This window comes from Eumetopias jubatus, unplaced genomic scaffold (genome assembly GCF_037043125.1).
Source record: "Eumetopias jubatus isolate StellerSeaLion01/CBP00866 unplaced genomic scaffold, mEumJub1_p1.0 scaffold_9, whole genome shotgun sequence".
Classification (NCBI taxonomy): Eukaryota; Metazoa; Chordata; class Mammalia; order Carnivora; family Otariidae; genus Eumetopias; species Eumetopias jubatus.
The window spans coordinates 111093772-111121630 of record NW_028274815.1 but is presented as its reverse complement, the minus strand read 5'-3'; the positions used below and the strand labels follow the sequence as shown (position 1 = coordinate 111121630).

At 45.0% G+C, this 27859-nt stretch overlaps 1 protein-coding gene across 2 annotated transcripts in view; it reads right to left on the bottom strand.

The window, feature by feature from the left end:
- DNAAF9 (dynein axonemal assembly factor 9) overlaps positions 1-27859 on the bottom strand; it is a 127637-nt gene continuing 99778 nt past the window's right edge. For both annotated transcript variants that reach the window (XM_028118779.2, XM_028118780.2), the window contains exons 29-37: positions 22324-22361; positions 14004-14139; positions 11154-11240; positions 7345-7451; positions 6942-7016; positions 4790-4995; positions 3615-3680; positions 2410-2503; positions 1-1887 (exon numbers count right to left, since the gene is read on the bottom strand). In XM_028118779.2, coding sequence (XP_027974580.1) covers positions 1775-1887; positions 2410-2503; positions 3615-3680; positions 4790-4995; positions 6942-7016; positions 7345-7451; positions 11154-11240; positions 14004-14139; positions 22324-22361 — 922 coding nt within the window. In that variant the 3' untranslated portion in view covers positions 1-1774. The remainder of the gene's footprint in view (positions 1888-2409; positions 2504-3614; positions 3681-4789; positions 4996-6941; positions 7017-7344; positions 7452-11153; positions 11241-14003; positions 14140-22323; positions 22362-27859) is intronic.

The window sequence follows — 27859 nt, the reverse complement described above, 5'->3', positions numbered from 1 at the left end:
TTCTCCCTTCTCTAAGGCTGCTCAAGGTTGAGTTTTTAAAAAGAGCTCAGTAGAGCTAAAAGAAGCTACAGTAACTCATTGCTTAGTTCATCAATTGCACTTAAGATCTACGTTATTGATTCTGAAGCAGAGGCAGGCCCATGTGGACCCCAGCCTCTGGCCCACCAGAAGTGAGGTGCTCCCAGACTTGGGCTCCACACTAGGGCCCTTGTCACCACCAGCTTTGGGAGTTGGGAATGGAACACATGGGCCTTTTCAGAAGGCTTTCTTCATGCAAGACTTCTTATTTAGTGGTATTTTGAGTTTTGTTCATTTGGCTTTAAATATAGATTATTTTTTTCTAATACAAGTACATGTTACTGACAAGCCCTTAACACCTGCTTTGCTACTTGCATGGAGGCCTCTGAGTAACCAGGCACACAGATCATATGTGCTCCATCCTTTCTCAGTCTCTCCTTTGTGCCAGGGGCTATTCTCAAAAACCCCTCTACATTACTGGAAACTTTGCTGGTTTCGTCTATGTGCTTCTTCCTAAGGCATGCAAAAAAAATATGTGAAATTCAGAAAGCATTTACAATCTAGACAGCTGAGGCGCTGAAGTCCTAACAGACATCACCCAAATATCAGTGCCTGTGACCTCCCCCCACCCCAAACTAATTCTGGAAGTCAGGCACCGGATCCATTTCTAATTCCCCTCTGCTTTATGGTCTAGCTGCAAACAAAGCCCCTGGAAGGAATTCTAAATTGGATATTGGAATTCTTTGAAATTCCCGGTCTACAGGAGCCTAACAAGTCCAGGGCCAGCAACAATGCTTGGGGACATAAGTTTCCTGAAGTTTGTGGCTGCAAACCAAGCCTTCCCTGGTAAGGCTCAAGGGAGGGCTGGGTGCTGGAGAGTGAGCCCCCTTCAGGGATGCCGCACAAGTGATCAGAGCCCTGGGCCTAAGACTAAGTGGTTGGAGGATGCTCCCCTCAAAAGTGAGGCAAAGCATCACCAGGGAGGCCGAAGCAGCAGGTTTTTCTTGCCCTGAATGAGGCAAACCAGAGTGAGGGGAGCTCAAAACCATCCTCCAGGGAGACTGCTTGTATCAATTCAAAAGCCACATGCTTCTGGAAAGCAACATGCCTTTCCCCTCAGTTTAGTCTGTAAGGGACAGCTCCTCATCTGAAAACAAGCTGTTGATCTCAGCCCAAGCTGCTGGCTCTGTAGGTGGGGCTCAGGCAGGGCCTGGGGTGGTCCCCCCAGGACCGGGCCCAGGGCCAGCAGGGCCCGCTCCTTCAATGCAAGGGGCCTAAGCAGGAAGCCAGGCACTCCACTGGGGACAGGGCTCTCCTAGGACAGTGTCTGAGGCCCAACGCCTGTGGTGGCTTGGTCCCCCAGGCATGGGCACAGTTCAGGCAGCCAGGGTTCCTTCTGCTTGCCAACAGCAACTCTGTGTAACAAATTATTCTCCCCACTGTCACAGTGCCTCAGCAGCCCAAAGGAGATACCCAGAGGTTCTGGGCTGCCAGCCCCACACACAGGGCAGTCCCTATCTGCTCATCCTCCATGAAGACCCCCCCGCCCCCCATCAGTGGTGCGGTGCAGGTGATGCTCTTCAGCGCTGTATAGAGAATAAAGACAACATGCACTCAAGCCAGTACACAAAGGCCAAGAAGAAGAAAGACAGCCCCTTTAGGGAGGGCCTCTGGGAGAGCTGAGGTTAAGTAACCCCATTTTTAAACGTCCACCTCCAGGGTGGACGTTCTCCAGGATGTATGGCCCAGCCTTCCTCTAGGGCTTCTGCTCAAAGAGGTCATGATACTCCTGCTGTTCCAGCTCTCGGTTATACTTCTCAATTTCCCGGTTGGCTTCTTCCACGTAGTCATTCATGAACTGGTCCATGACTGGTATCTCATTAAGGAAGAGAGTCCTGAGCCAGGAGGACAAGGGAGGCTGCCCAGGCCCAGAGGGATCTGTGGGCAGCTGAGGTGGGGGACACTTAAGTAGTGAATGCCCAGCCCACACAAAGCCTACCTGCCGGGCTCTTTTTCTATACTGGCCGCACCCCAGCTACAGAGAGTAAGCCAGGGTTGGCAAAGGTTCCTCCATGAGGTCCTAGAGCTGAGCCCTTTGGCAATCACGTCTAGTCTCCAACTTGTAAATTATGATCCCTGATGACCACAGAACGCAGGATGTCACCACAGCTACATTTAAACTACAACCTACAGATGCTTCAGCGAACGAAGGCGAAATTAATTTTAATGACGTCAGAAGGCCCAAATGAAAAGTCTGCCTCTGTGGCTTGCTGCATGCTCTCAGAACCCAGCCCTCTCTAGGAGGTGGGCTGCAGTGGCTCTAGCAGACACCCTCTTTACGATCAGGCTTCCACACACGCCCAACCTGGCCACCACAGATTCCAAGGATACGTGGGTGAAAATCAGTCTTGTCACCAAAGAAGTTGACAAACTGGGTGCCATTGTAAAAGTAGCCTGCGGGCAGGGGGTCCAGGTGGCGTTTCACCTGTAGGAAAAAAGAGTCCTATTAAAATTATCTGACCACGTTCTATCATCTACTCATTCATTAAAAACAAACAAGCCTATGACCTTAGCAAGACAGCCCACTCTGCCCCACGGAAGGCTAGACATGCGAGGGAATGTCCTCCCCGCAGCAGTTCTCAAGTAGTGACTGATGGAGGTCCCTAAGCTCTCAGGGAGGAACTCTGGGAGCTTCTCATGGGATTAAGCTCCACTCATCCTCAGTGGTACTGGTTTGATAACATACCCTTTGTTAGCTGTCTCCCCTTCTTTCTCTCCCTTACTTTTCCCACTTCCCTGCTAGTGTCTCCTAGAATCACTTGCAAAATAAGCTACGTGTACTCAAATCCATGTTTAAGGTCTGCTTCTGGGGAACATACACTACAAGGACTGCCTTCTGAGGTATCCACAGTCTCCTCCCCAGGAGCACCCAGGGTTGCCCAGGACAGAAGCTGGATATGAAGGGACCTCCTCAAGTCCAAAGCAGGGACTCCTAGGGTCCCAGAGCCTCTCCCACCCATTCATTACTGGGAGAAGTGGCACAGCCTGTGCTGGGGCCTGGACTCCGTGTCCCTTGTAGCCTTTGCCCCCAAGCCCCCAGGAAAAGGTCCTAGTGGGGGTCGGGACTGGAACAGAGGCTGAGAGTCAGCCTGAAGGCTGAGGGGCTCATCAAAGAGCCTCTCATGGTGGTCCCAGAATTCTAACCCCTGCTTATTGGCAGCTTCTGGATCTAGACAGCTTTTCTTGGGCTCTGTTGCTTTATCTGTGGTTTATATCTAGCATGGAGGGATGAGAGGAGAAAGGACTTCTGTGGCTGCTTCAACAGTGTGTCAAAACAGGGCTCCATGTCACCCCTTCCTCCCACAGGCACTGCTTCTCATCTCATGCCCAGGTCACACCAGATGTCCCTCTACCCTCTTCCTCTCAGGCTACAAGGTTGGAGGGTCTGAGGTTCCTCTTTACCCAGCTTCCCTCTGTGGCTTAAGAGGAGCAAGACCTCCAGCATGCCCTATAAATAGGCCCCTCACTCAGGGAATCCTAAAGGATGGAGCTGTGCCAGCCCAGACGGATAGCCTTGGGGCTCTTAGGGGACTCACGTGGATATTCCTGATCTCCTGCTGAGTCAGCATTCCCCTGGTCTTCAGGGCTTTCCTCTGAGGCTTCTGTGCAGAGATGTAGGGAGGGAGGGGTCAGGTCCCAACGGAGCTGATGGAGTACATGGGCAGGCGAGGGCTCAGGGCTCTGAGGGCCAGTTACATGACTTAAGATCCCAGCGGTGGGGAAAGAAAGCACAGTACTGTCGTGGCCTGGACACAATATCCTGCCTGCCTGCCCCTCAAGGAGACCACTTACCACCACAGAACCCTGTGTGCCAGGGGAAACAAGCAGCAGAGGAAACACCAGTGCTTCTGCAAATAGCATGTTCCTGTCTCTGAAGATCCTCGACTCTAAGCCCTACCAGTGCCAGGTATGCAGACAAAGGGACAACATGAAGTCCCCTACTCAACCACTTAGGAGTTTATCCAGTTTATCTGAGAAAAACAGCCTACAGGCAGCCATCCCTCAGTATAAAAGACAGGTTCCAACTAAGCATCTACAAAGGACCCAGGGCGCAGCAACTCTATTTCCAGAGTTCTAAGTCAACCTCAACCCCTGAGGCTGTGCTAAGAGGCCTAGCACCCGACCTGCATCATATTAGAGGATTTTAACTCCAGTCTAGGTTTTATTTTTCTTTGCAGTACTGGGCTAAAGATGCTTATGTGCCTCTACAGGCAAGCATCCTCTTCCCTTGAGACTCCCTGGGCTCACTGGTATCAATGCTTCAAGTCTTGGTTTGCAAACAGCTGTAAGCATATCTTTGCTGTTTCTCATTTCTAGAGACAGAACCCAAGTATAGAAGGATTCTGGGCTCAGAACACAGGACAGCCTCGAATTAGGTTCAGCTAAGAAAAGACATTTTGAGTTTAGACTGCCAGGCTGACCCAGGATCCACATGGAACCACTAGGTTTCACCCAGGTCCTAGTTAAGCCACCTAATAACTGCAATTTGCCTTGGCAAAAGAATTAGAAATGGCTGTAAGAACAGGTCTGCCTTGAGGTTACCCCAAGTGGCTTCCTCCTACTTGCAAACCATCCCTGAAAGTGCTGGCTGAGCCTGTGAAGGGTGGACGAGGAGGGAGGTCATGGGAGGGGCTTCTACCCCAAGGCCAGGAGCAGCTATGAGGTGTGCTGGTCACATTTGTGCCAGAGGTGTCTGGGCTTTGGAAACCACCTGCTTAGCTGACTGCCGCAGCCAGTCCTTGACGCTTTCTTCCTTCAGGGAGCAGCCGATGAACACGAGGTAACATTCCTGCTGCCCGTTGCTTTCTTGAGGTGTGCTTCGGGAGTCAGGCGGTGGCGAGGGTCCCTCCAAAACAGGGACAATGCTCAAAGAATTGGCCAGAGTGTTATGGCAGACCTCCATGGCCTTCTCAGAGTCTGCAGGGAGAACACACGTAGCCCCTGAGCCCCAAAAGGATAAAGCTACACTAAGACTGTAACGTGCAGATGGTTGGGGACAGATTCCTGTGACATATGCAGGAGGGAGAACTGCCATGATTGGTGTCAAGTTAGACAGGATGACGTAAGAGAGGGAGGAGCAATGTAAATCTCTGGCTTGGCTGATTTGGTAACCAGGTGGAGGTCACTAACCCAGAAGGGGGCTACAAGAGGAGAGCTCCTAGCAGAGGGCTGAGAGGCCAAGGGAGGAGGGACTGTCAACATACAAGTGGTGCAGGAGGGTCACATAATAGGCACAGGAAAGCTAGGACTGGGTTTATAGACTGGGAAGCCGGGGGCTAGCACAGGAGACACAAGGAAAAGGCAAGGTCCCCCTAAAAAGCAGGATGAGAAAGGGTTCCAAAACAAAGAGAGGTTAACTTTGAATAAGAAAGGGGTCAAGAGGGCGCCTGGGTGGCTCAGTTGGTTGGGCGACTGCCTTCGGTTCAGGTCATGATCCTGGAGTCCCGGGATCGAGTCCCAGGACTCGATCGGGCCCCCTGCTCAGCGGGGAGTCTGCTTCTCTCTCTGGCCCTCCCCCTCTCATGTGCTCTCATTCTCTCTCTCAAATGAATAAATAAAATCTTTTAAAAAAAAAGGGGGGTCAAGAGAAGTTCTAAATTAAGACAAAAACAAGGTGAGAGGGAAGGGGGAGACATTATGACCTCTGAAGCAAGGAGGAGCCTGAGGGAAGCAGGCTTGAGTGAGGGGCCAAAGTTTCAGATTCAGTAACATAAATTAGGCCAAAGGCATGGGTTAAGGACCTTGAGAGCTTCTTTTATATAGGTGATGTCAACTAATTCTCCCATCTGAACCCATATGGTCCCATGCTTACAACTCTCAGTGGCTCCCTATGGCAGACACTGATGGTTGCCTGCCCAGCATCCTGCTCTTTCTCCAATACCAATTCTCCAGAAGGCATGGCAACTCAATCCTGGGCAATGAGAGGAGAAGTCTGCTCGGGAAGTGGTAGGAAGTGCTTCAGTAAAAGGCATCTGTATTGATAAAGCCACCCATAGGAAGACCCTCTCCTATCAGCTGGATGTTGTGTTTGGAGGTGACACCTAGACCTGTAGCACTACCTGGCAATGAGGGGTGGGAACCTGAGGACAAGCTGACATACCATGAATGAAGGAACACACACTACCTGTGTCCTCAGTGGCCCTGCTATGTTGCCTGACCTCTTGACTTATTACACAGCTAACACCTGCTAGTTGAGTTGGTGTTTTCTGCTACAACAGCTAAAAATGCCTTAACAGACATATTCCCGCTAGGCCTCAGCCACAGTGAACCCTTTTTGGTTCCTGCAATGTGCCTTTTTTGCCTTGGTTCCAAAGCACATGCTGTACCTTTTCTCTGGAATATTCTCCCCTTTCTCAATGTTGAGTTGACTAACTCCTTGTCTTGAGGCCTTCCTTGACCTCCAGCCCAGGACGGACAGACTTCAGGTCATTAGGGTTTCCAGAGGTCTAAGGCTAATAAATAGGGAGAAGGCAAGTGGAAGGCTTGAAGACTTTGGCAGAAATGGATCTGCACCTGGAGAGCTCATCACTGGGGCAGCTCCTGGTGACAGGTCTAGGAGGTCATGGATGCCTTGAAAGGGGTGGAGTGAGAGTCTCTGGAACAAGGAAATCAAGGAGCTGTAAGGAAAGGCCTTGGGCAGGCCATTCAGGGGGAAGATAGGAAACATCCTCCACTGTGGAGCAGGACCTGCAGAAAGGCGGGGAGACTAGAAGAACCACTGGTGTCAAGCCCAGACGGGAGGGTTTTTGAGAGAGTCTGAGAGCTATCTGTGGTCTGTAGAGCACCAGTAGAAGCTATGATCCCACATCATGAGATGTGAGCATTCCATAGTGCAGGACTCCCAAATCCAACTCCCCAGTTACCTGAAAACTTCACTTTGCCGAGGATGTGGTAGATGTTTCCAGAGAAGGGACTTGGCTTGATGGAAGACTGAATTGCTGGTGGAGGAAGAGGACAAGGCTGTCAGCTACCTGGGGGCAGAGGCCAATTCAGGGCACACAGCTGGGAGGGTTAGGGACTGGGAAGGATCCCTACTCGAGGGACCAGGGCTCATAGGCTGTCCCTCCACCAGAACCTCCCCAGTGGCTCTGCCACTGTTCCCAAGAGTGGGGCACTCCTGGGTCCTCAAATCCCTCTGCCTGTTTTTGGACCCAATGGAAAGGAGAAAAGACAGCACACATTAATACTAAAATGGTGCCAGGAAGCAGGGACAACTCTGGCATACTCTTTTATCAGGGTCTGGGACATGTCCCAACCAAGGCTTACCTTTACACTTGGCCACGAAGCGAGTCTTCTCCAAGGGACGACCAAACCATACGCAGATCTGAACCATTAGTGGAAAGACTGATCCAGCATCAAATTTACCTTCATACCTTAAAAAAGTTTAAAAAGTTTTAAGTACAAGTAATTGGGGCTTTGAGTGTTATTATATACTACTCAGGGATGAATTACATATCCATTGTGTAATATTTGAGTTCTCTCTTACGTGACATTTTGCGTACAAAACACTTGTTTTAAATATGTATGTGTTTCTTTCATCTTGAGACTGGGAAGCATGGTTGCCCCATTAGAGCAGGAAGGTCTGTAGACTAGCAGTTCCTTGAAGCCAAAGACCCCCCATCTATCTTTGAAGCCTACCAGTGTGCCACCTGAGATTGGGGGTTCTTCCTGACACCCCTGGAGCTCTTCCTCAGGGCCTCAACTATACCCCACCACTGTTGAGGGCAGCTTCACAGACTGTAGATTTGGATGTGCACACTTTCCAGAAGGAACTAAAGAGCTGGGGCATCTCTGCTCTATTTTCTCAGTTTTGAATTCAGCAGACATAATGCCAACCATAGACTCATTAAGAAGATGCCATGTTCAGGGGCACCTGGCTCAGTTGGTAGAGCATGCAATTCTTAATCTTGGGGTTGTGAGCTCAAGCCCCACGTTGGGTGTAGAGATTGCTTAAAAATAAAAAAAAATTTTTTAAGATTTTATTTATTTATTTGACAGAGACACAGCGAGAGAGGGAACACAAGCAGCGGGAGAAGGAGAAGCAAGCTTCCCGCTGAGCAGGGAGCCCGATGTGGGGCTCGATCCCAGAACCCTGGGATCATGACCTGAGCCGAAGGCAGACACTTAATGAATGAACCACCCAGGTGCCCCAAAAATAAAAAAAAATTTTTAAAAAGGACATGCCATATTCAGAGCATTTAAAAAGTTCAAGTTTTTATTATGGAAAATTGAAAACACATGCAAAGATAGTGAGATAGTGCAATGAACCCCCATCACCCAGCTTCCAAAGTTATGGAATTATCATTCCTTCTTTTGAATTATTTCCCTGAGATGAATCTGCATGATGGTATCAATCCAGGAAAGGGTGTAACCATCTCATGGGTAATAACTTACACCACTCCCAGTAGCAGAAGAGTGTTTCAGTTGCACAATTCCCCCAGCAATGATTCTTACAGATATTTCCATTGTGTAATATTTGAATTCTCAGTTAAGTGTAATAGGTTTCAATCAAAATAACAGCAAGGTATCATTTTACGTTTTTGAGTTACTAAAATGGAATTCTGTTACCCTGGCTGCCATTTATACTTGCTCTAAAGTGAACTGTGCAGGGGCAACTGGGTGGCTCTGTCGGTTAGGCATCCGACTCATGGTTTCAGCTCAGGTCATGATCTCAGGGTTGTGGGTTCGAGCCCCGCTCAGGCTCTGTGCTCAGCATGGAGTCTGCTTGAGATTCCCTCTCCCTCTCTCTCTGCCCCTCCCTCCTGCTCACGTACTTGCTCTCTCTAAAATAAGTAAAATCTTCAAAAAAAAAAAAAGTGAATTGTCCACATCTATATGGACTGGGTTACTTTTCTTCAGTATCAAAATAAGCTTCTCAAATATTATATTAACCCTTTGCCAAATCTGATGCAAACATTTTCTTCCAGTCTATTATATTTTATTAGTTTCCTTTGCTTTAAAATAGCTCTACAGATTTGAATTTTATATCATATGTATTATTGAAAGTATCTTGCTCTTTATGCTTTCTTTAAAGTAAGGTGCTGGTATAACATTTCTGCAGTACTGACATGTTCTTCTTGCCCTCTCCCAAGATATGGGAGACCATCGGCCTCTCTGGCTTCTTTGTTCAGAGCCTGAATCCTTAGGGAAACTGGGAGGGGCCAAGGGAAGAGTGAAGGTTTCCTGCTAGGCTAGAAACAAGCCTTCTACCAGGGGAGTTGGGGGTGGGGTAGATGAGCAGAGAGAGGGTTGTGGGAGGGGAATGGCTGACAATCTGCACAGCACAGAGCTAAGCACAGAGCTAAAGCCTGTTCACTGAGGTGGTGGGCTCTGACTCAGGGAGGGAGAGGGAAAAATATACAGGGATGGCTGATGGCTGCCATCTTGTTAAAAGATTAAATTATCTGATTCTTAGGAAGGGACTCAGAAGGGGGAGGGCCCAAAGGATGATGTTGAGGCCCCTCCATCTCTGATTCTCTGTAAGGACTGATCTTCCTGGTAAAGAGAAAGCTTCAGACTTTAGATTCATGGATCCTTCTAATGTACCCTTTATACCTGGCTCTTGGATCATTCTGCCTCCAGGAAAGTTTGTGCCCTGAGCTAGGTTCATGTGCACAATGCCCAGAATGAGTCACCATGGACTACAGAATGGATGCTTCCCTAGGCATTAGGTGGAAGCAGCAGGAATCTCAGGCCCAGGCCCAGAGGTGAGGCAGGAAAAGGGTCAGCTGTAGTCAGTGGAGAGGAAGGTTTCACCCAGAAGCTCCATCTGTTTCCTTTTACCTAAGATAGAACTGTCTTGTTCAGGCATAAGGCATGATGCCCTTACCCACTGTTTAAGCAAGTATGATGTAACTCAAATCAGAGGTTCCTTCTAGAATATGCCTGAAAATCTTCAATTCCACACATTGGACTTGTTTGTTGTGCCAGCATAGTGCAATCAGTTTTTTGCTGGTATAAAATACTGGTGACGTAAGGGGTGGTGTGGAGGACACAGAAAGGTGTCTGGGGGAAGTGAGCAAGGATAACAAAGATAATCCAAATCAATACGAGAGAATACTTTTGGCCAAGCTTTAGTAACTGTCTTCCCTTGAACCTTCAAGAGAGCAGAACCCAGCTACCCATTCTGTGGAGGAACGAGTGCAGCATGGCGGTTGAGCATACGGGCTCTGGGGCCACATAAGCTGGGTTTGAAACGCAGCTCTTTCACTTACTGGCTGTATGAACCTGAACACGCCATTTAACTCCTCGCCGCCTCACTTACCTTATCCTTAAAAAGGAGGAAAATCAAGGAGCCTACCTCACAGGCTTGGTTTGAGGATTAATGAGGTAACACAGGTAGAGCTCGTAGGGTGGCTCTGTCCAACAGAACTTTCTGTGAGGATAGAAATGTTCTGGATCTGCGCTGCCCAAGTGCTAACTGCTGGCCACAGGTAACTACTGAGCACTCGGAAGTGTGGCTTGTATGACTGAAAGACTGATTTTACTTAATTTTTATTAATTTACACTTTATTAAATAGCCAACTGTGGCCAGTGGCTACTGTCCTGGAGAGCTCAGAACAAGGTGTAGCACACAGTGAGTGCTCAAGTGATGTTGGCACTAGCATGACTACGGCGCCCTTGGTACTCTCTACCCCGCTCCCTTCTGGAGGAGAGGTTCACATGCCGAGAGAATAAACATCCCCCAGGGCCACAACAGCAGGGAAGCTACCTGTCAGGTGGGACCCCCTAGAGGACTGACTATATTCTCAGGAGCGACTCTCACCTGGTTCCACGCCAGCCACCTCACCCTCACTAGAGGCTAGAGGAAAAAGGCCACGGGGTGCTTGGTGCCCAGAGGGCCACTCCCTAAGTCTCAACATCTAGCAAGGCTCCCAAGTTGGTGCCCAAGATGTGTGGAGCACTGGGCTCCTGGCAAGACCAGCAGCTGTTAGGGTACGGCAGGTCGTCCCAGCTGCCAGTGCTACCCTTGTAGAACACGTGAAATTTCACTTTCTTTCTTTCTTTTTTTTGTAAATGAAAAAATCATTGCGTTTACAAAGAAATCTTAGCTACTTTTCAATGATGATACTTGCCAGCCAGGGTACATTAAATATCGAGATCGTAGCATCTGAGGACTTGAAAAACTATTTTCTGAGAGAATCAGCTCAATGTCTTCATTCCTTTGAAAACACACAGAAAAACCTAGGTTAATTAGGACAATCAATTTTAAGCGGCCCATTTTGCTTCCCCCCCGCCACAGATGCACAAGCATGTACAAGGACATTTTTTCTGTTACTGCACACCCCCAAATCCTTCAGTATGCCTCCCTCTCCGAAGAACAAGGACATTCTCTTTCACAACAACAATACTATTATTATACCCAAGGAATTTAATACTGTGGACCAGCAGTACTGGTATCATCTAGAAGCTCATCATCAGAAACACAAAATGCCAGGCCCCACTCTAGACCTGCCAAATCAGACCTCTTATTTTAAGAAGATCCCTAAGAGATCTATATGCACATTAGAGTTGGAGAAGTACTGATCTAATCCATTTTCAAATTTTCCCTGTTTTGCCAGAGAGGGGACCCAGGATCCAATCAAGGACTGCTTACTGAATTTACAATCTTTATTTTCCTTTAATGTGGAATAATTCTTCCAACTTTTTTTGTTTCTTACAGAGTTGACAGTTGTGAAGAGTACATGCCAGTTGTCCTGTGTCCTACAATCTGGATCTATTTCCTTATGATTAAATTCCGTTAAACATTTTTGGTAAGATTAATACCCAGGTGAGGTTATGTCCTTCCCAGAGCATCACATGAAGGAGGCACACGATGTCAGTCTGCCCACATAGTGGTCTCTAAGTCTAATCATTTGGTCAACGTCATGTCTACTAGATCTCTCTACTGTGAAGGTACTTTCCCCTCATCGTAAGCAGTAAGTAGTCCACGGAGTGATGTTAATGTCCTTTTCATCAACAATCTGTCACCCACTGCTCTTAGTATCCACTGATGATTCTTGCCTAAATCAAGTATTATACTAACAGTTACAAAATAGTGACTTTCTGGTTCTATAAATTCTTATTTATTAGTGTTAGGAGAAATTTACTGTCCTGCCTCTCCTCATTTTTTTAGTATCACCATGGACTCATTTTATTCCACGTGCTATAATTCGTTATTACATTTGTTTTCTCTTATGCTCAAGCTGTCCCAAATTTGTCTAGTGGGAGCTTCTTGAGCTAGCTCTGGTATCCCTCTGACATATCTCTACTAATCTTTGATACCTCCTTGCTTTTTTAGCACAAAATGTACAAGGCTCACCTGTACTTTCCCTACCCTAGACCTGCAATCAGTCAATTCTCCAAGAAGTCCTGATACCTTGTATTGGGGACTGGTATGTAGAAACCAGGATCTAGAGGAAGGTGTGTTTATTCTACTGTGGTATTAGTATTTCTGGTCCCTTTCAATGGGAAGAGCTAGGAAATATACACTTTTTTTGAAATAATGAATTTATATTGACTCCCACAATTCAAATCCACCGTTCACAGGGTTTTTCTTCACCTTTCCCACTTCACATTTATAATCTTTTTTTTTTAAGATTTTATTTATTTATTTGACAGAGAAAGACACAGTGACAGAGGGAACACAAGCAGGGGGAGTGGGAGAGGGAGAAGCAGGCTTCCTGCTGAGCAGGGAGCCCGACGCAGGGCTCTATCCCAGGATCCTGGGATCATGACCCAAGCCAAAGGCAGATGCCCAACGACTGAGCCACCCAGGCGCCCCTATAATCTTTCTTATCTAACAAGTGATGTTGTTGAATCAGGGTTCCAACGGAGGATTATGTTTAAAAGTTACCTGAATTAATTGCTGTGTGTGTGGTTGTTATAACTTTGATATAGAGATGGATTCACTTTTTTGTTTTAGTTTTATCCCTCTTTATTAATTTCTGAATATGTAAAGTATTTACATTGTTCAAAGTCAAAATTATATAAAAAGTATATACCTTTTGGTATATCTTTGTGGAGCAAATAAAGTGCTGTATGACCAGATGTTTTCTCTTCATACACATCCACGCACACAAAGTCATCAATTCTCTATTTTTAGTTTGTAATTTGGACCCAAGTCCATGAAGTAAAAAGGTCATTTCTCTATGTTCTCTATGCCATTTCTTTCACATCTTAACACAAGGAATATTGAGAGAGTCTCGACTTCATCCTTTAATGCACAAAAATGTGATGCATCAAAACAAATAGAGCATGGGGTTGTAAAGTTTGAGCCCCACGTTGGGTGCAGAGAATACTTAAAAATAAAATCTTGGGGCACCTGGGTGGCTCAGTCGGTTAAACCTCCAACTCTTTTTTTTTTTAAGATTTATTTATTTATTTGAGAGAGCGAGAATGAGAGAGAGAGAGAGTACACGAGAGGGGGGGACGGTTAGAGGGAGAAGCAGGCTCCCCACCGAGCAGGGAGCCTGATGCGGGACCTCGATCCTGGGACTCCAGGATCATGACCTGAGCCGAAGGCAGTCGCCTAACCAACTGAGCCACCCAGGCGCCCCAAACCTCCAACTCTTGATTTCAGCTCAGGTCATGGTCTCGGGGTCATGAGATCAAGCCCCGTGTTGGACTGTGTGCTCAGCATGGAGTCAGCCTGGGATTCTCTCTCTCCCTCTCCCTTTGCCTCTTCCCCTGCTTGTGCTCTCTCTCTCTCTCAATAATAAAATCTTTTTAAAAATCTTAAAAAAAAAACAACAAAATATCTCAAAACAGTACAGGATACTGACACATGGGGTCCTCTTGCTGATTTTTACATAACATCAAAAGCACTTCTATAAATGTGCAGGTCCTAGATGCAAGAGAAAGACACTGTGGGCCATAGTCAGAGTGCTTGCTGCATCTGAGAAAGTGGCTAGTCCTACAGGGTGAAGTAATCTTGGTAAGTTTACCTGGTGACAATCCCATTTTCTGCAAGAATGAAGGCTGCAGTAGGACTGGCAGCCCTGATGAGGCTCTGCAGCTGGACAAGGAGAGGGTGCCTCTGCTCCGTGGTGTGACTGGTGAACACCACATTACTCACCAGGCCTGGGGAATAAAACCAAGAACGGTTCAGGCTTCGGAGGTCTGATTGGGGCTGAGGGCTCACACAATGTGAGCCTTTGCTCCCTTCCTGATCATCCCTTCCAGTAGCCCTCTTATGCAGACACCCCTGACCCCCAACACCTGCTCCCCTGTCTGTCACTGCCACTTCTTGGAGTGAATGGCCTCAAGCCTGCAGCTGCCTCACTTCTTACCCTCCTCTACTTTCTCAATTCTGCTCTCCAGCTGGAAACTCTCCTGGAGCTTCTTCATCAAAGGGCCCTTCCCACATCCCTTGTCCTTAACCTCTTCCGGAACCCGTGCCAGACACCATCACCAGTTTAGACCACAGACATTTACCAAGCACAAACCATACGTCAGGCACTCACCATGAGATTCTCAAAGAGTGCACAGGAAGGAGTTGCTCACACGGACCTACAATTCTAAGATAAGTGCTAACACAGATATTCACACAGTCATACAGTAAGGAAGAGTGGTGCCGGCAATGAGGGGTTGTGGAGTGGGTAAAAATCCCTCCCAAGCTTTCATGGATACATAGAAGGAAAATCTATGCTACAGAGAATTTGGAAATCAGGGAAGTTATTATATCCTACCATGCCAACATAATTATAATTCCATACTCATTCCTGTTTTGACATAGTTATGATCAGAGCATATACACCATTTCCACTATAAGATCACTTGCATTTTTGTTATTCAACCATTTTTATTCACTTATTAATACTGTGAAAATTTCAAACATATCCAAAAATTTTGAAAGTGGTACAATGAACTCCCATGTGCCCATCACCCTTCAAGAATTAACAACACTTGGCTAACTGCATTTCTTCCATATCACATGCCAGCCCTTGCCCCTTTCCCCGGGATGATTTTGAAGTCAATCCCAGACATCCTATTCTTTCATCCAAAAATACTTCAGTATATTTAAAAAATTAATAATTAACAATGAATATTTTCTTAGAGGTGATTTTTTTGAACCAGGAACGAAAGTCCACACACTATATTTCATTGATACATCTCATAATTCTCTTTCAATCTGCGGTGTCTCATTTCTTTGTAATTTATTTGTTGAACAGCTGTGTCCTGTAGATTTCTGCCGTCTGGATTTTGCTGATTGTAACCCCATAATGTTGCTTTAACATACTGGCAGCTAGACCTCTTTTATAGATTCAATCTTTTATTTTTTTTTATTATTTTAAAGATTTTATTTAGTCATTTGACAGAGAGAGACACAGCGAGAGAGGGAACACAAGCAAGGGGAGTGGGAGAGGGAGAAGCAGGCTCCCGGCCGAGCAGGGAGCCTGACGCGGGGCTCGATCCCAGGACCCCGGGACCACGATCCGAGCCAAAGGCAGATGCCCAATGACTAAGCTACCCAGGCACCCCTCAATCTTTTAAAATATAAACTATTTTTAAAAAAATTTCTTGTTCTTGGGGGCAGGGAACCTGTTTCTTCCTCTCCCGCTCCTCCTGCTTGTGCTCTCTCTCCCTCTCTCTCTCTCTGTCAAATAAAGTCTTAAAAAAAAAAAGATTAAAAAAATTTGTTCTTTCTCTAATTTTTTAAAAAAGATTTATTTATCTTAGACAGAGTGTGAGTGAGTGAGCACAGGGAGGAGGGGCAGAGGGAGAGGGAGAGAGAATCTTTTTTAAAAAAATTTATTCATTTTAGAGAGAGTGCGCACACACACAAAAGAGAAAGAGAGTGGGGAGAGGGGCAGAGGGAGAGAGAATCCTGAGGCAGACTCCTTGCTGAGTGCAGAGCCCAGTGGGTGGCTCAGTCCCAGGACCCTGAGATCCTGACCTGAGCTGAAACCTAGAGTTGGCTGCTTAACCAACTGAGCCACCCAGAGAGAGAGAGAGAATCTTAAGCAGACTCCGGGCTGAGCACAGAGCCTGAAGCCAGGCTTGTTCTCATGACCCTGAGATTAGGACCTGAGCTAAAATCAAGAGTCAGCCATTTAACTGACTGAGCCACCCAGGCGCCCCCCTTATAACTTTTTGATAGATCTAAATCACTGTTTCTTATAATATCACTTTTAGACAATGCCTATTGGCTTTTCTATGTGACAGATGGGGAAACTGGAATATTCAGAAGTGTTCTTCCCACTTCGCCATCACATTCTGGTTGGTTACATTAGTAATTTTAGTCCCTCCCAGTGTATGTCTTTACAACTAACTACATACTAAGAGTATGACTCACTCTTCATAACTTGATTTTACAGCTCTAAACTTTATTGATCTCCCACTTTGGAAGATGTAGAGAGAGTATCTCTTGCTGCCTCCTAATTCTTTGTTAAATAGAATTTCATTTATAGGTTTTCAAGATTTTCAACATTTATATTCTATTTTGTAATAGAATTCTCATGGGTGTTATCATTAACTCTATATCTAAGATTAAAATCTTTTTAATAGGAGAGGCTAGCTTTTATAAATAGTTCATAAGTGGTTATCTCTAAATTACAGAGACTTCGGCTGTCCTAAGTAACCTTGTAATTGTGGGATCCTGAATGATGAATATTCAGTATAGAGGACTCTGTACAAATACTATTTAATTAAGCTGAGTGTTTAGTTTAAAAAAAAAAATCAGCTGTATTTAGTTTTTGAGGGCAAAACTCAAACAATGCAAAGAAGGATTCATGAGGAAAATAACCCCCCTTCCTCCTCAGCCGTCTAGTTTCCTTCCCTGGAGGCAACCGCCGTTATCAGATTCTCAGATCTCCTTCCAGGATGTGCTGTGTACACACAAGTAATTGTGGGTATACCTTTTTCCCCCCACAAACAGTGGCATATTATACTGTTCTGCACCTTGTTTTTTTTGCTTAAGCTCTTTAACTTTTTAATTTTGGTAAAGCTTACTTTTTTGTTAAAATCTTCCCTATTACCTTACCATCTCAATCCTTCATGTGACTCTGCTCTCTCCCCTCCTTTAAACTATAAAAGCTCCTATGAATAACACAGGTGGTATTTAAAATACAGGACTCACAGTCTTATTTATCTTCTTCATATATGTAAAAAGATAGCATAATGTAAAAATTAAAGCATGGGTTTTAGAGCCAGGCAGACCATGAGTTTGAATGTGGGGCTCCACTAATTACTAATGAATGACATCAGGGGCAAATTGCTCAACTTTCTCTCTAAGCCAAATTTCCTCCTCTGTTAGATGGGAACAGTAACACATACCTGCAGGTTATCAGTAAATACTTATCACAGGGCCTACAGATAGTAAGAACTCATTAAATGCAACATAATGGCCACCACCATCCCCACCACCCTCATTGTCTGGGGAGCAACAGCCTAAGAATGAGACCTCTACACGGACACTGAGGGGCCTGGACTGATCCATTTCTCAGACAGACAAGGGTGGCTATGGCACCAGCAGGAAGCTAGGTCATGTGACTCCCACCAGTGAGGCTGCCGAGTCCATGGTTCAGATGAGTGGCCATCACTAGATGGAAGGCAACTTCCAGGATCCTTGGCTCCTGCCTCTAGTCTGAGGCAGATGTAAACCATACTTCCTTCCTCTCGACACTCATACTAATGAAAAAAGTGTTCTAAAAACGCTAAAGACTGGGGGCGCCTGGGTGGCTCAGTCGTTAAGCGTCTGCCTTCGGCTCAGGTCATGATCCCAGGGTCCTGGGATCGAGCCCTGAATCAGGCTCCCTGCTCAGCGGGAAGCCTGCTTCTCCCTCTCCCACTCCCCCTGCTTGTGTTCCCTCTCTTGCTCTCTCTCTCTGTCAAATAGATAAATAAAATACTAAAAAATAAATAAAAGTGCTAAAGACGGAATCTGACCTCACAAACTGTCTGGATGCATTCAATTCATGACCGGGGAGCAGGGATTAGGAGCTTCATGCCAATGGTCACATGTTACTATGGGGAAAGGATACATACGAAGGTTATGCCACATGACTGGGACCACAGACATCAGGACTTACAATTCACCTGCTGAGCACAGAACCTCCTTCCTAAGTGTTTATGAACAGTTTGGGGATCTATCAGTTCCTTGGTTCTGAGATGTAGGTTCTATTCTTCTCAGGTATCTGGTAGTGCTCAGCTAGTAAGCTGACCTTAGGCCTTTGCACAGTGCTTGAGAGACCTCTCAGGATTCAAGGGTGAGTTTCAACAGCCTTCCTTGACATCCAAGTGGTGAGTGCAGCTCTGCTTCCTCCTGTCACTTGGTGAAAGGCTGCCCAGTTCCCCAAATGTGGGCTGTGGAGACACCTGAGTCCTCCTCCTGGCCTGGTGAGTGCTAAACAGCTCCTGGATCCATCATCCACTATCAATCCCTGCTACCATTTGTCTGGTTCAGGCTGCTAGTCTCTTTGCTAGGTCACTGCTTATTCTGTGGACTTCCAGGCTTCTCTTACTATAATTCATTCTAACTATTGTAGTCAGAGTACTCTTTCAAAAACAGAAAATCTGATCATATCATGTGCTCTGGTGTGTGCCCTAGGTGTGCTCTGGTCACCATCAGGCCTTCGCTCTTGCTGGTCCTTTTGCCCGGAACCATTTTTCCCCTCCTCTTTGTTGGCCCAACTCCTCCTTCAGGCTATAGACAATTTGAATAGCACCTCTTCCAGAAGCCTTCCCCAACCGCCCAGGACTGGGCTGAAGCAGGCTCTAGATACAGATTTGCTGAATAAGTGAATGAATGAATCAAGTGTCATAAAAGATACATGCAACCTGATGTCCAGTGCAGCTGCCTAAGCAGCTAAGCTGTGGGCACCCACATGCCAGAATTTTTCCCACTTCTAAGTCTGAGCAAATCCCATTCATCAGACAGCCATCTGAAAGGTTTCTAAGACTTACCAATATATACACATTTTTGGTAGAAAATTCATAAGGTACAAAAGGGTATTCAAACCAAGCTTCTTCCTCCCTCCTCTGGCACCCCAAGTCCTAGTTCTCTTTCCCAGAGGCAACCACTGACAACCAGATCTTGGGTATGCTTTTTCAGATAGTCTATGCATATGCAAGTGTACAAGAAGATACAGAATCACGTTTTCTTAAGAGCTTCTCCCACACAAAACCTCTATCCTCAAGGTCTCCATGTATAACCTAGTTGTGGTAATGGCACAGACTGAAGAATTCAAATGGAGAATATGCCAGCATTTTGTTTATTCTATTTTAAAACATTTAAAAATTTCTGTTCAGAAGCTTTAACACTAAGATGGACCATTCTCAGCCACAGTGTCAGGGAAGGCTCCTAATGAAGGTGACACTGGTTGTGTCTGTGCACTCAGTCCCATTTAGAAAGGTCACTCTGGAGGCTGCAGGGGAAGCACTGAGGATGAGGCTGGTGAGCCTAATGCCAGAAATCCATGTCCTACGGCTGCACCAGGGCCTGACTGGGGCCTCTGGAAATGGAGTGAGGCAAGATCAGAAGGCCAGGCCCAGAATGTAGCATAGTGGGGGAAGCAAAGCAGAGTTCTAGAAGGCTCAGCACATTCCAGAGGTGGCAAACATGGGAGCCGGATCCTGCAAGAGGCCCACGAGATTTCCATGAGACAAGAATGGCTGTGATGGATCTTGCAGTGAGGAGTCAGCAAAAGCTGAGTGAAGACCTATCAATGTCCTAGGACTCTGTGGGTTATCTTCTTGGGCAAAAGAAACTGGAGAATCAGACTACTGTAAATGTGGCAACCTAAGTTGTGTGCAACAGGATCACAAGCATAGGCCTGGCCTATTCCGGAAAAGGCTGGGGTATGGATCTCTGAGGGACACCTTGCCCAGAGTCCTGTCTGCCTCACCAGTATCATGTAGATATACCCTGGGGGGTTGGGATTCTAGGTCAGGAATTGGACACAGAAAAGGGGCTTTGCTTTATAGGAGAACAAGCAAAAGGATTATCCTCAGCATTCCTTAGGCCAGCTATGCAAACTACCACCTGCCAAGAGGAAATGCCATCTGTGAGGCAGGTACAGCAGTTATCTGGAGCACAGGATGAAGAGGCCACTGTGGGCGTTTCATCTTGCTTGGGCCAGGAGCTTCCTTCTGCTCCGTATCAAAGAATGGATACCCACATTTGGCCATGGTCTTACCAGTCTGGGATGTGAGTGAGTGGACAGCCTGGCCTGCCCATTCCCCAGAGTGGAGAAACACCTCTAAGGTCTGACTGTCCCAGTCTGGGCTAAAGGCCTCCAGAAGCCCAGGAGAAAGCAAAGTTTGTTTTATCCACCCTTAGATACTTCCAAAAGCAGGACATGGTAGAAAATGTCTTTGCTCTTCTCTCAAATCAGCATTATACTGAATCTTGTTTGCTGTTTAAGCTCTGAGATTATTTCCTAATCCTTGATTTCTGTAACACACATCATCTTGGGGCTGCAATATAGTCCTTTCTCATTGTAAAACAATCCTTTGTTGTCAAAGCAATGAATCAGGGAGCCTGACTCATGAACAGGAGCAAAGAGAGGCAATATGCTCCCTCGGGACATGAAGTGTTTGTCTACTGGTGGCAGATCCCACTGCCAAGCTAGTCACCAAATCTCTGAGGATAAAAGAAATACTTGCCTTTTATTTCCTCCCTCCCTGGACAGCCCATGCCCATGGTGAGCCAGGTCAGACCAGTTCATAGGGTCCTTTGGGCCCAGATGCAAGGGGAAGATAACTACTAAGACACTGTCACTCTACAAGTCCTTTGGAGTTTAGAAAAACATCATCCATGGCCTCAAGGTTATCTGCCCACATCCCTATCTTTACACATGCACAGAATCTGATACAAGTTGCCTTTGAACACTGAGTAAGGAAGCAGTGTTAATGAAATCTGTCTACCAAGTGCCAGAGAGAATCCAGTCTGTCTTGGCCTAAAAGGTCTTTCCTCCCAAGAAGAGAACTCAGGTTCATGGACAATGAAGACAGAGCACCTCCCCAAGGCTCTCGGCTAGGGCAGTCTGACTATCTGTGCTGTGTGCAAAAAAACAAAAGGGGCACGGAGGGAGAAAGTGCCAAGGAGCGAAGGTGCATTAGGGTGGCAATAATCATGTGGTGGACAGGGGATGACTATAGCCCACACCCTTGGGTTTGACCATGACTTGCAAACATATATCCAAGGACCAGACAGTGATCCTTGGTTATCTATGTTTTTGCCTTTGCTTTATATCTCAAGGACAGATACCACCAACCTTCCCAACCTCCCAACCTTGGAACTTAGAGCTCTAAATACCTCTTTCTCCAACTCATGCCCCACATCTAGTCTGTCACAACATTCTACAGACCCAACCTCCATAAAACCTCCTTCATCTACGTGGAGTGGATACTGTGGGTGGACCCAGCCTCCTCTATTCCACTCTGCTTCTGGGGTGCTGTGCCTGGAAAGCAACAAAAGACTCTAAAAGCTGGACTTGAGACTCCCTGGAGCGGCAGTCCAACACACACATTCCTCCCTCCAGTGACCCGGCTCCTGCCCTGTGCAGCACCCAGCTCAGCTGTTTCCCAAGACAATAGCTCTGGTATGCTCAGTTGTTTCCGCTCCCTGCGGACTGGCAATGGGATCAGCAGGGTAAAACTGTGCTGGGGACACCAAGTTATTTTCTTCTGTCTGATTTCTTCTTGCTGGGCTGGCTCAGGAAGCTCAGACCCCAGGTCTTCTGACAACAATGAGCATTTTATCATCACTGCAGGAAATTCAGAATTTATTCTGGGTCTCCAGGCACTATAGTTAATACGACTAAAAAGTGCTACTTCCAGGGTTGCCAGATGGGAGAACAATGCAAGGTTGAATGTAACCTACAGGATGGATGGATTTTTCTAAATGCTACCAAGGAGGTGTGGAAAATTCCAGTGTATATAGGAGGGGATTAAGGGAGAAGGTCCTACTGGACCATACTGTGCATTCATGGGACAGGAGAAGTGCATCAAGACCTTGTTGATCCAGAGGCTAGGAATACCTAATACCTTTTCAGTCCACTGATATTAGTTGGAAGGCCAGGGCAGACTTAAGCCCCGCTCAGGAGAGCTGTTGTCATGGCAGCTTATCATCTTAAGAGACAAACTCAGAAAGAAATCTGCCTATCAAATATGATAAAAGAAAAAGATGTCAAAGGTTTCCCTGGACCAATTTTGTTTGTTTTAGATTTTAGAATAGGAGGAAGGAGATGAAGAAAAGTCTGTTACATCTAAACAGAATTTGAAAGGCATGCAAAAAAGCAGGAAGTAAAACATATTGCTTACCTTGTGAACACTGGTCAAGACATTTAGGAAAGAGAAATCTAGAGGGGGAAAAAAGAGAGAAATATTTAAAAACCATTAATGTCAGAATTGTTATTTATTATTTCCCACAAAAATGTGAATATCCAAGCTGACTTATTCAATGGGGCAAGTGGAAGGCAGTACTAAGCAGCAAGAATTGGTTTTCGGGACACCTGGGGGCTCAGATAGTTAAGCGTCTGCCTTCGGCTCAGGTCACGATCCCAGGGTCCTGGGATGGAGCCCCACGTCAGGCTCCTGGCTCAGTGGGGAGTCTGCTTCTCCCTCTCTCCCTGCCTCTCCCCCTTCTTGTGTTCTGTCTCTCTCTCTCAAATGAATAAATAAAATCTTTACTAAAAAAAAAAAAAAAAAGAATCGGTTTTCATAGCTTTGAACCAAAGCTCTCTAAGCCAGGAACCCCACAGAAGCAGTCCTTATGTGGCCAACTCTTGATGGAATGTTGAAGAGGGGATAGAGGCCTAGTCTCTAGATTACAAGAAATAGAAAAGAAAGCAGGTTTTTTTGTTTTTTTAAGAGACACTGTACTGATCATAAAGGAGAAATTTCAAAGGAAAATGAGAAGAAATTATATTCCCCTAACTCTTCCAGGGGTCTTCAGTACTAAAGTTGCCATGCTTCCCTTTATGTGCATGCTGGAATCCTGGTTCCCCTTCAACCCCATTCTGAGCTCTAATGGTGAACGAATAGCAGGAAACTGATTGGATCACAGATGAAGCAGGTTGAGAGTGACTGATTCAAAGAGTGAGTTAGTTAGCTAACGCAGGAAAAAACTCACACTCTCAAGTGCTTTTAAACTCCTAAAGCATCATAGTACGCTTCTTAGGGAAGATAGCTAACACGAATGAGAATAACTGCCTTTTATCAAGCTCTTCCTCTGGGTACCGTGCAAGCAGTTCTCATGTACAGTCTTGTTCTGTCCTCATATCTACTCGATGCCTTGGGTACTTACAAGCTGAGAAGAGTGGGTGTGTTTACAATAGCTAAGCAGTCTAAGCACTTTGCCCAAGGTCTCACACGAAGCTAGAAAGTGGGAGGACTTATGTACGGACCCAGGTCTGTTTAGTACTGTAGAGCTCCCATGTTTTCTTTCCCTACAAATGAGATGCTTGCTGAAGCCACACTTCTGAATTGTTGCTGGTCTAGGCGCAGGTAGTAATGATGTTCAAATCACCAGGGGGGAATTTCTCTCCTGCAATCTCCTTTGTGGTGGCAAGTTTTCACCCTTCTATTTACTTTCTGAAAATACCATTTGGAACCAAATTTGGTAGGTAAGTGAGCTGGATGAATACCACTTTGGACTGTTGCTGTAGTTCTCTTGCCTGACTCCTTCATAGTTTCTGAGGAATTCCAAGGAGAAACCCCCATGTGCTCTGAGCAAGATCAAGAGCCCTGGAACTGGGAAGACACATCCATCCAACACTGGAATCTCCCAAGAAGAGAACTCACTGACTTCACTGCACTCAGTCTGAAAGGCCTGACACATCACAAACACATTCTTAGAAACTGTCTGTCCCCACCAGTGCCTGTGGTTATAGTACATGCCCTTCTCAGCACCCTGCTTGCTTCCTCACAGCAGCCCACAGCAATTCACACCACAGACATCTTAGACAAGACAAGCAAAGTTCTCCCTCAAGGCATCTTATCCAATCACAGGCTGGATGCTCATGCTTTAAACCTCTGACGGCTACAAAGAAAATATTCAGAACACATAGAATTGCACATATACATGACTCTCTAAAAAAAACTGGAATGCAATTTCTCATATCTTGGCATCTTTGGCATCTCTGTCCCTCAAATTCATGTTGGCTTTCTTTCCTAATCCAACTAGGGGTTATTATTACTTCTTTATAATTCTTACGAAATTGCATCAAATCTTTTATTATGGCACCTCTTACCTCAATCATGATTATTTGGGTACATGTCATTGGTGTGGCATTTGGAAAATATATTTAACTTTTCTGAGCATCAGCTCCCTCATGGTAAAACATCGTAATGATGCCTACCTTAAGGGGGTATTTTGAGGATTAAGAGGGGTAAAGTATCACAGCAAAACAAACAGCACAAAATAAATGTTGGCTCTCTGCTTTCCTTCTCTACATATCATCCTCCCTACTAAACTGTAGTATATTGGGCGCCTGGGTGGCTCAGTTGGTTAAGCGACTGCCTTCGGCTCAGGTCATGATCCTGGAGTCCCGGGATTGAGTCCTGCATCAGACTCCCTGCTCAGCGGGGAGTCTGCTTCTCCCTCTGACCTTCCCCCCTCTCATGTACTCTCTCTCATTCTCTCTCTCAAATAAATAAATAAAAAATCTTTAAAAAAAAATAAACTGTAGTATTTTTTTTAAACTAGTATTTTTGAAGAGTGCCTGGCATAGGACTCTTAAATAGAGCAGATGAGTTCATTAAAATGTACATACAATGTATATACAGGTTATTGACCAGCTCTTCCTCTAAGTAACAGAAACGACTGTGATTATAAGCCTCACATAAGGATGGTATCCTGCATTTTGTAGTGTGCCAACCCACTCCATGATTTATATAAAATTCTAGTAAATACTGATCCAATCTGTCCCAAAACATGGGCCCCACAATTCCTACATGCATATCCACAAAACTGCAGATACCACATGAGCAGAGATCTGGGATGACTTATTCCTTGCTGCCCCCTCAATGATTAGAATGGTCCCTGGCACACAGCCGACCCAACAGACACTCACTGAATGAAATCCACTAGAATAAAAATACCAGACAAATCTCACATAGACTCATCCTGAATCCAAACTTAGCCCACCCTTAAAGAAGCCGCACTAATCCCCACCTCACAGAATGGAAAAAGACACCCTACTATGTTCTGCTCCCACCTGTTTTTTTAAACCATAATCTGGAAGCAATGATGTAAATTTTATTTTTGCTAAGGTAGCCACTTTACAAAAAACCCCCAAAAACACTGAATTAAGTTTTAAAAACTTGAGTCTCAAAAAATCTTTTCTTATTATAAAAGCAATATACAACCCACAGCTAACATCATACTTAATGGTTAAAGACTAGATGTTCTCCTTTTCAGATCAGGAACAAGAGAGGATATCTGCTCTTGCTATTTCTACTCATTATATTGGAGGTTCTAGTCAGGGGAATTAGACAAGAAAAACAAAGTGCATCCAGACTGGAAAGAAAAAAGTAAAGCTATCTCTCCATAGTCATGACATGCTTTTGTATATAGAAAATCCTAAAGAGTACACACAAAACACTAACAGAATTAACAAATGTGTTCAGCCAAGGTTGTAGGATGTAAGATCAATATACAAAAATCAGTTGCATGTCCATATACTACCAATGAACAATCCAAAATGGTATTTAGAAAACAATTCCATTTACAATAACATCACAAAGAACAAAATACTTAGGAATAAATTAAACAAAGGAAGCATAAGACTTGTACACGAACATCACTGAAAGAAATTTAAGACCTAAATAAATGGAAAGATTGAGCCAGGTTCATGGATTGTAAGACTTAATATTTTTAAGATGGCAATACTTCTCAAACAGATCTATAAATTCATTGAAATACCTACCAAAATCTCAGTTGTCTTTTCTTGTAGGAACTGACAAGCTGATCCTTAAATTTACATGGAAATGCAAGGAACTCAGAATAGTCAAAACAATCTTGAAAAAGAACAAAGTTGAAGGACTCACACTTCTCAATTTCACAACTTACGACAAAGCTACAATAATCAAAACAATGTGCTACTGACATAAGGACAGACATGTCTATCAGTGGAATACTGCTGAGAGCCCAGAAAATAAGCCTTCACATTTACAGTGGATTGGTTTTTGACAAGAGTGCCAGGACAATTCAATGGGGAAATAATAAGTCTTTTCAACAAATGGTGCTGGGGCAGCTGGATATCAACATGTTGAAATAATGAAGTTGGACCCCTACTTCATGCTGTATGTAAAAATTAACTCAAGATGGAACATCGGTCTAAATATAAGAGCTAAAACTATGAAACGCTTAGAAGAAAACACTGGGATAAATCTTTGTGACTTTGGATTCGGTAATGCTTTCTTAGATATAACACCATAAGCACAAGCAATGAAAGAAAAAATAAATTGGACTTCATTAAAATGGAAAACTGTGATTCAGAGGATACCATCTAGGAAGTAAAAAGATAACCCATGGAAGAAAATTTTTGCAAATCAGGTATCTTATAAAGGACTTGGATTCGGAATATACGAAGCACTTTTGCAACTCAAAAAGAGACAACCCAGGGGCGCGTGGCCGGCTCAGTTGGTACAGCATGTGACACTTAATCTTGGGGTCATGAGTTCAAGCCCCATGTTGGGTACAGAGATTACTTAAAAAAAAAAAAAAAGAAAAAAAAGAGACAGCCCAATTTAAAAATGGGCAAAGAAGTTTAATGGACTTTTCTACAAAAAAACATACAAGTGGCCAATAAGCAAATGAAAAGATGCTGAATATCATTAGTATTAGGGAAATGCAAAGTAAAACTACAAGGAGATACCACTCTACACAATACAGACAGAAAATAACAAGTATTGGTGAGGACATGGAGAAATTGGAATCCTCATACACTGTGGTGGGAATGTAAATGGTGTAGTGGCTTTAGGTAACAGTTTGCAGTTCCTCAAAGTTAAATGTATGGTTACCATATGACCCAGCAATTCTACTCCTAGGTATATGCCCAGAGAACAAAGAATATGACCACATGAAATCTTATACACACGTTTCTAGCATTTATAATTTATTTATAATAGCCCCCAAAATGTCCATCGAATGATGAATGAATAAATAAGATGTGGTATATCCATAAAATAGAATATTATTTGGCCATTAAAAGGAATGAAGTTACTCACACATGTTAAAACATGGATGTACCTTGAAAACATTTTGCTAAGTAGAAGAAGCCAGACACAAAAGGCTGCATGTTACATGATTACATTTATATGAAATGTCCAGAATAAGCAAATCCACGGAAAGTAGACTAACAGCTGCCAGGGGTTGGGAGGAGGAAGAAATAGGGAGTGACTGAATTGTTTACTTTTTTTTTTTTTTTTTAAGATAGAGCATGAGTGGAGATGGGGGAGGTACAGAGGGAAAGAGAGAGAGAGATTCTTTTTTTTAAAAATATATATATATTTTTTAGATTTTATTTATTTATTTGAGAGAGAGAGAGAATGAGAGATAGAAAGCACGAGAGAGAAGAGGGTCAGAGGGAGAAGCAGACTCCCTGCTGAGCAGGAAGCCCGATGTGGGACTTGATCCTGGGACTCCAGGATCATGACCTGAGCCGAAGGCAGTCGCTTAACCAACTGAGCCACCCGGGCACCCGAGAGAGAGATTCTTAAGCAGGCTTCACACTCAGTGTGGAGACAGATGTGGGGCTCATCGTGGGGCTTGATCTCACAACCCTGATTATGATCCAAGCCGAAATCAAGAGTCGGATGCTTAACCGACCAAGCCCCTGAATTGTATACTTTA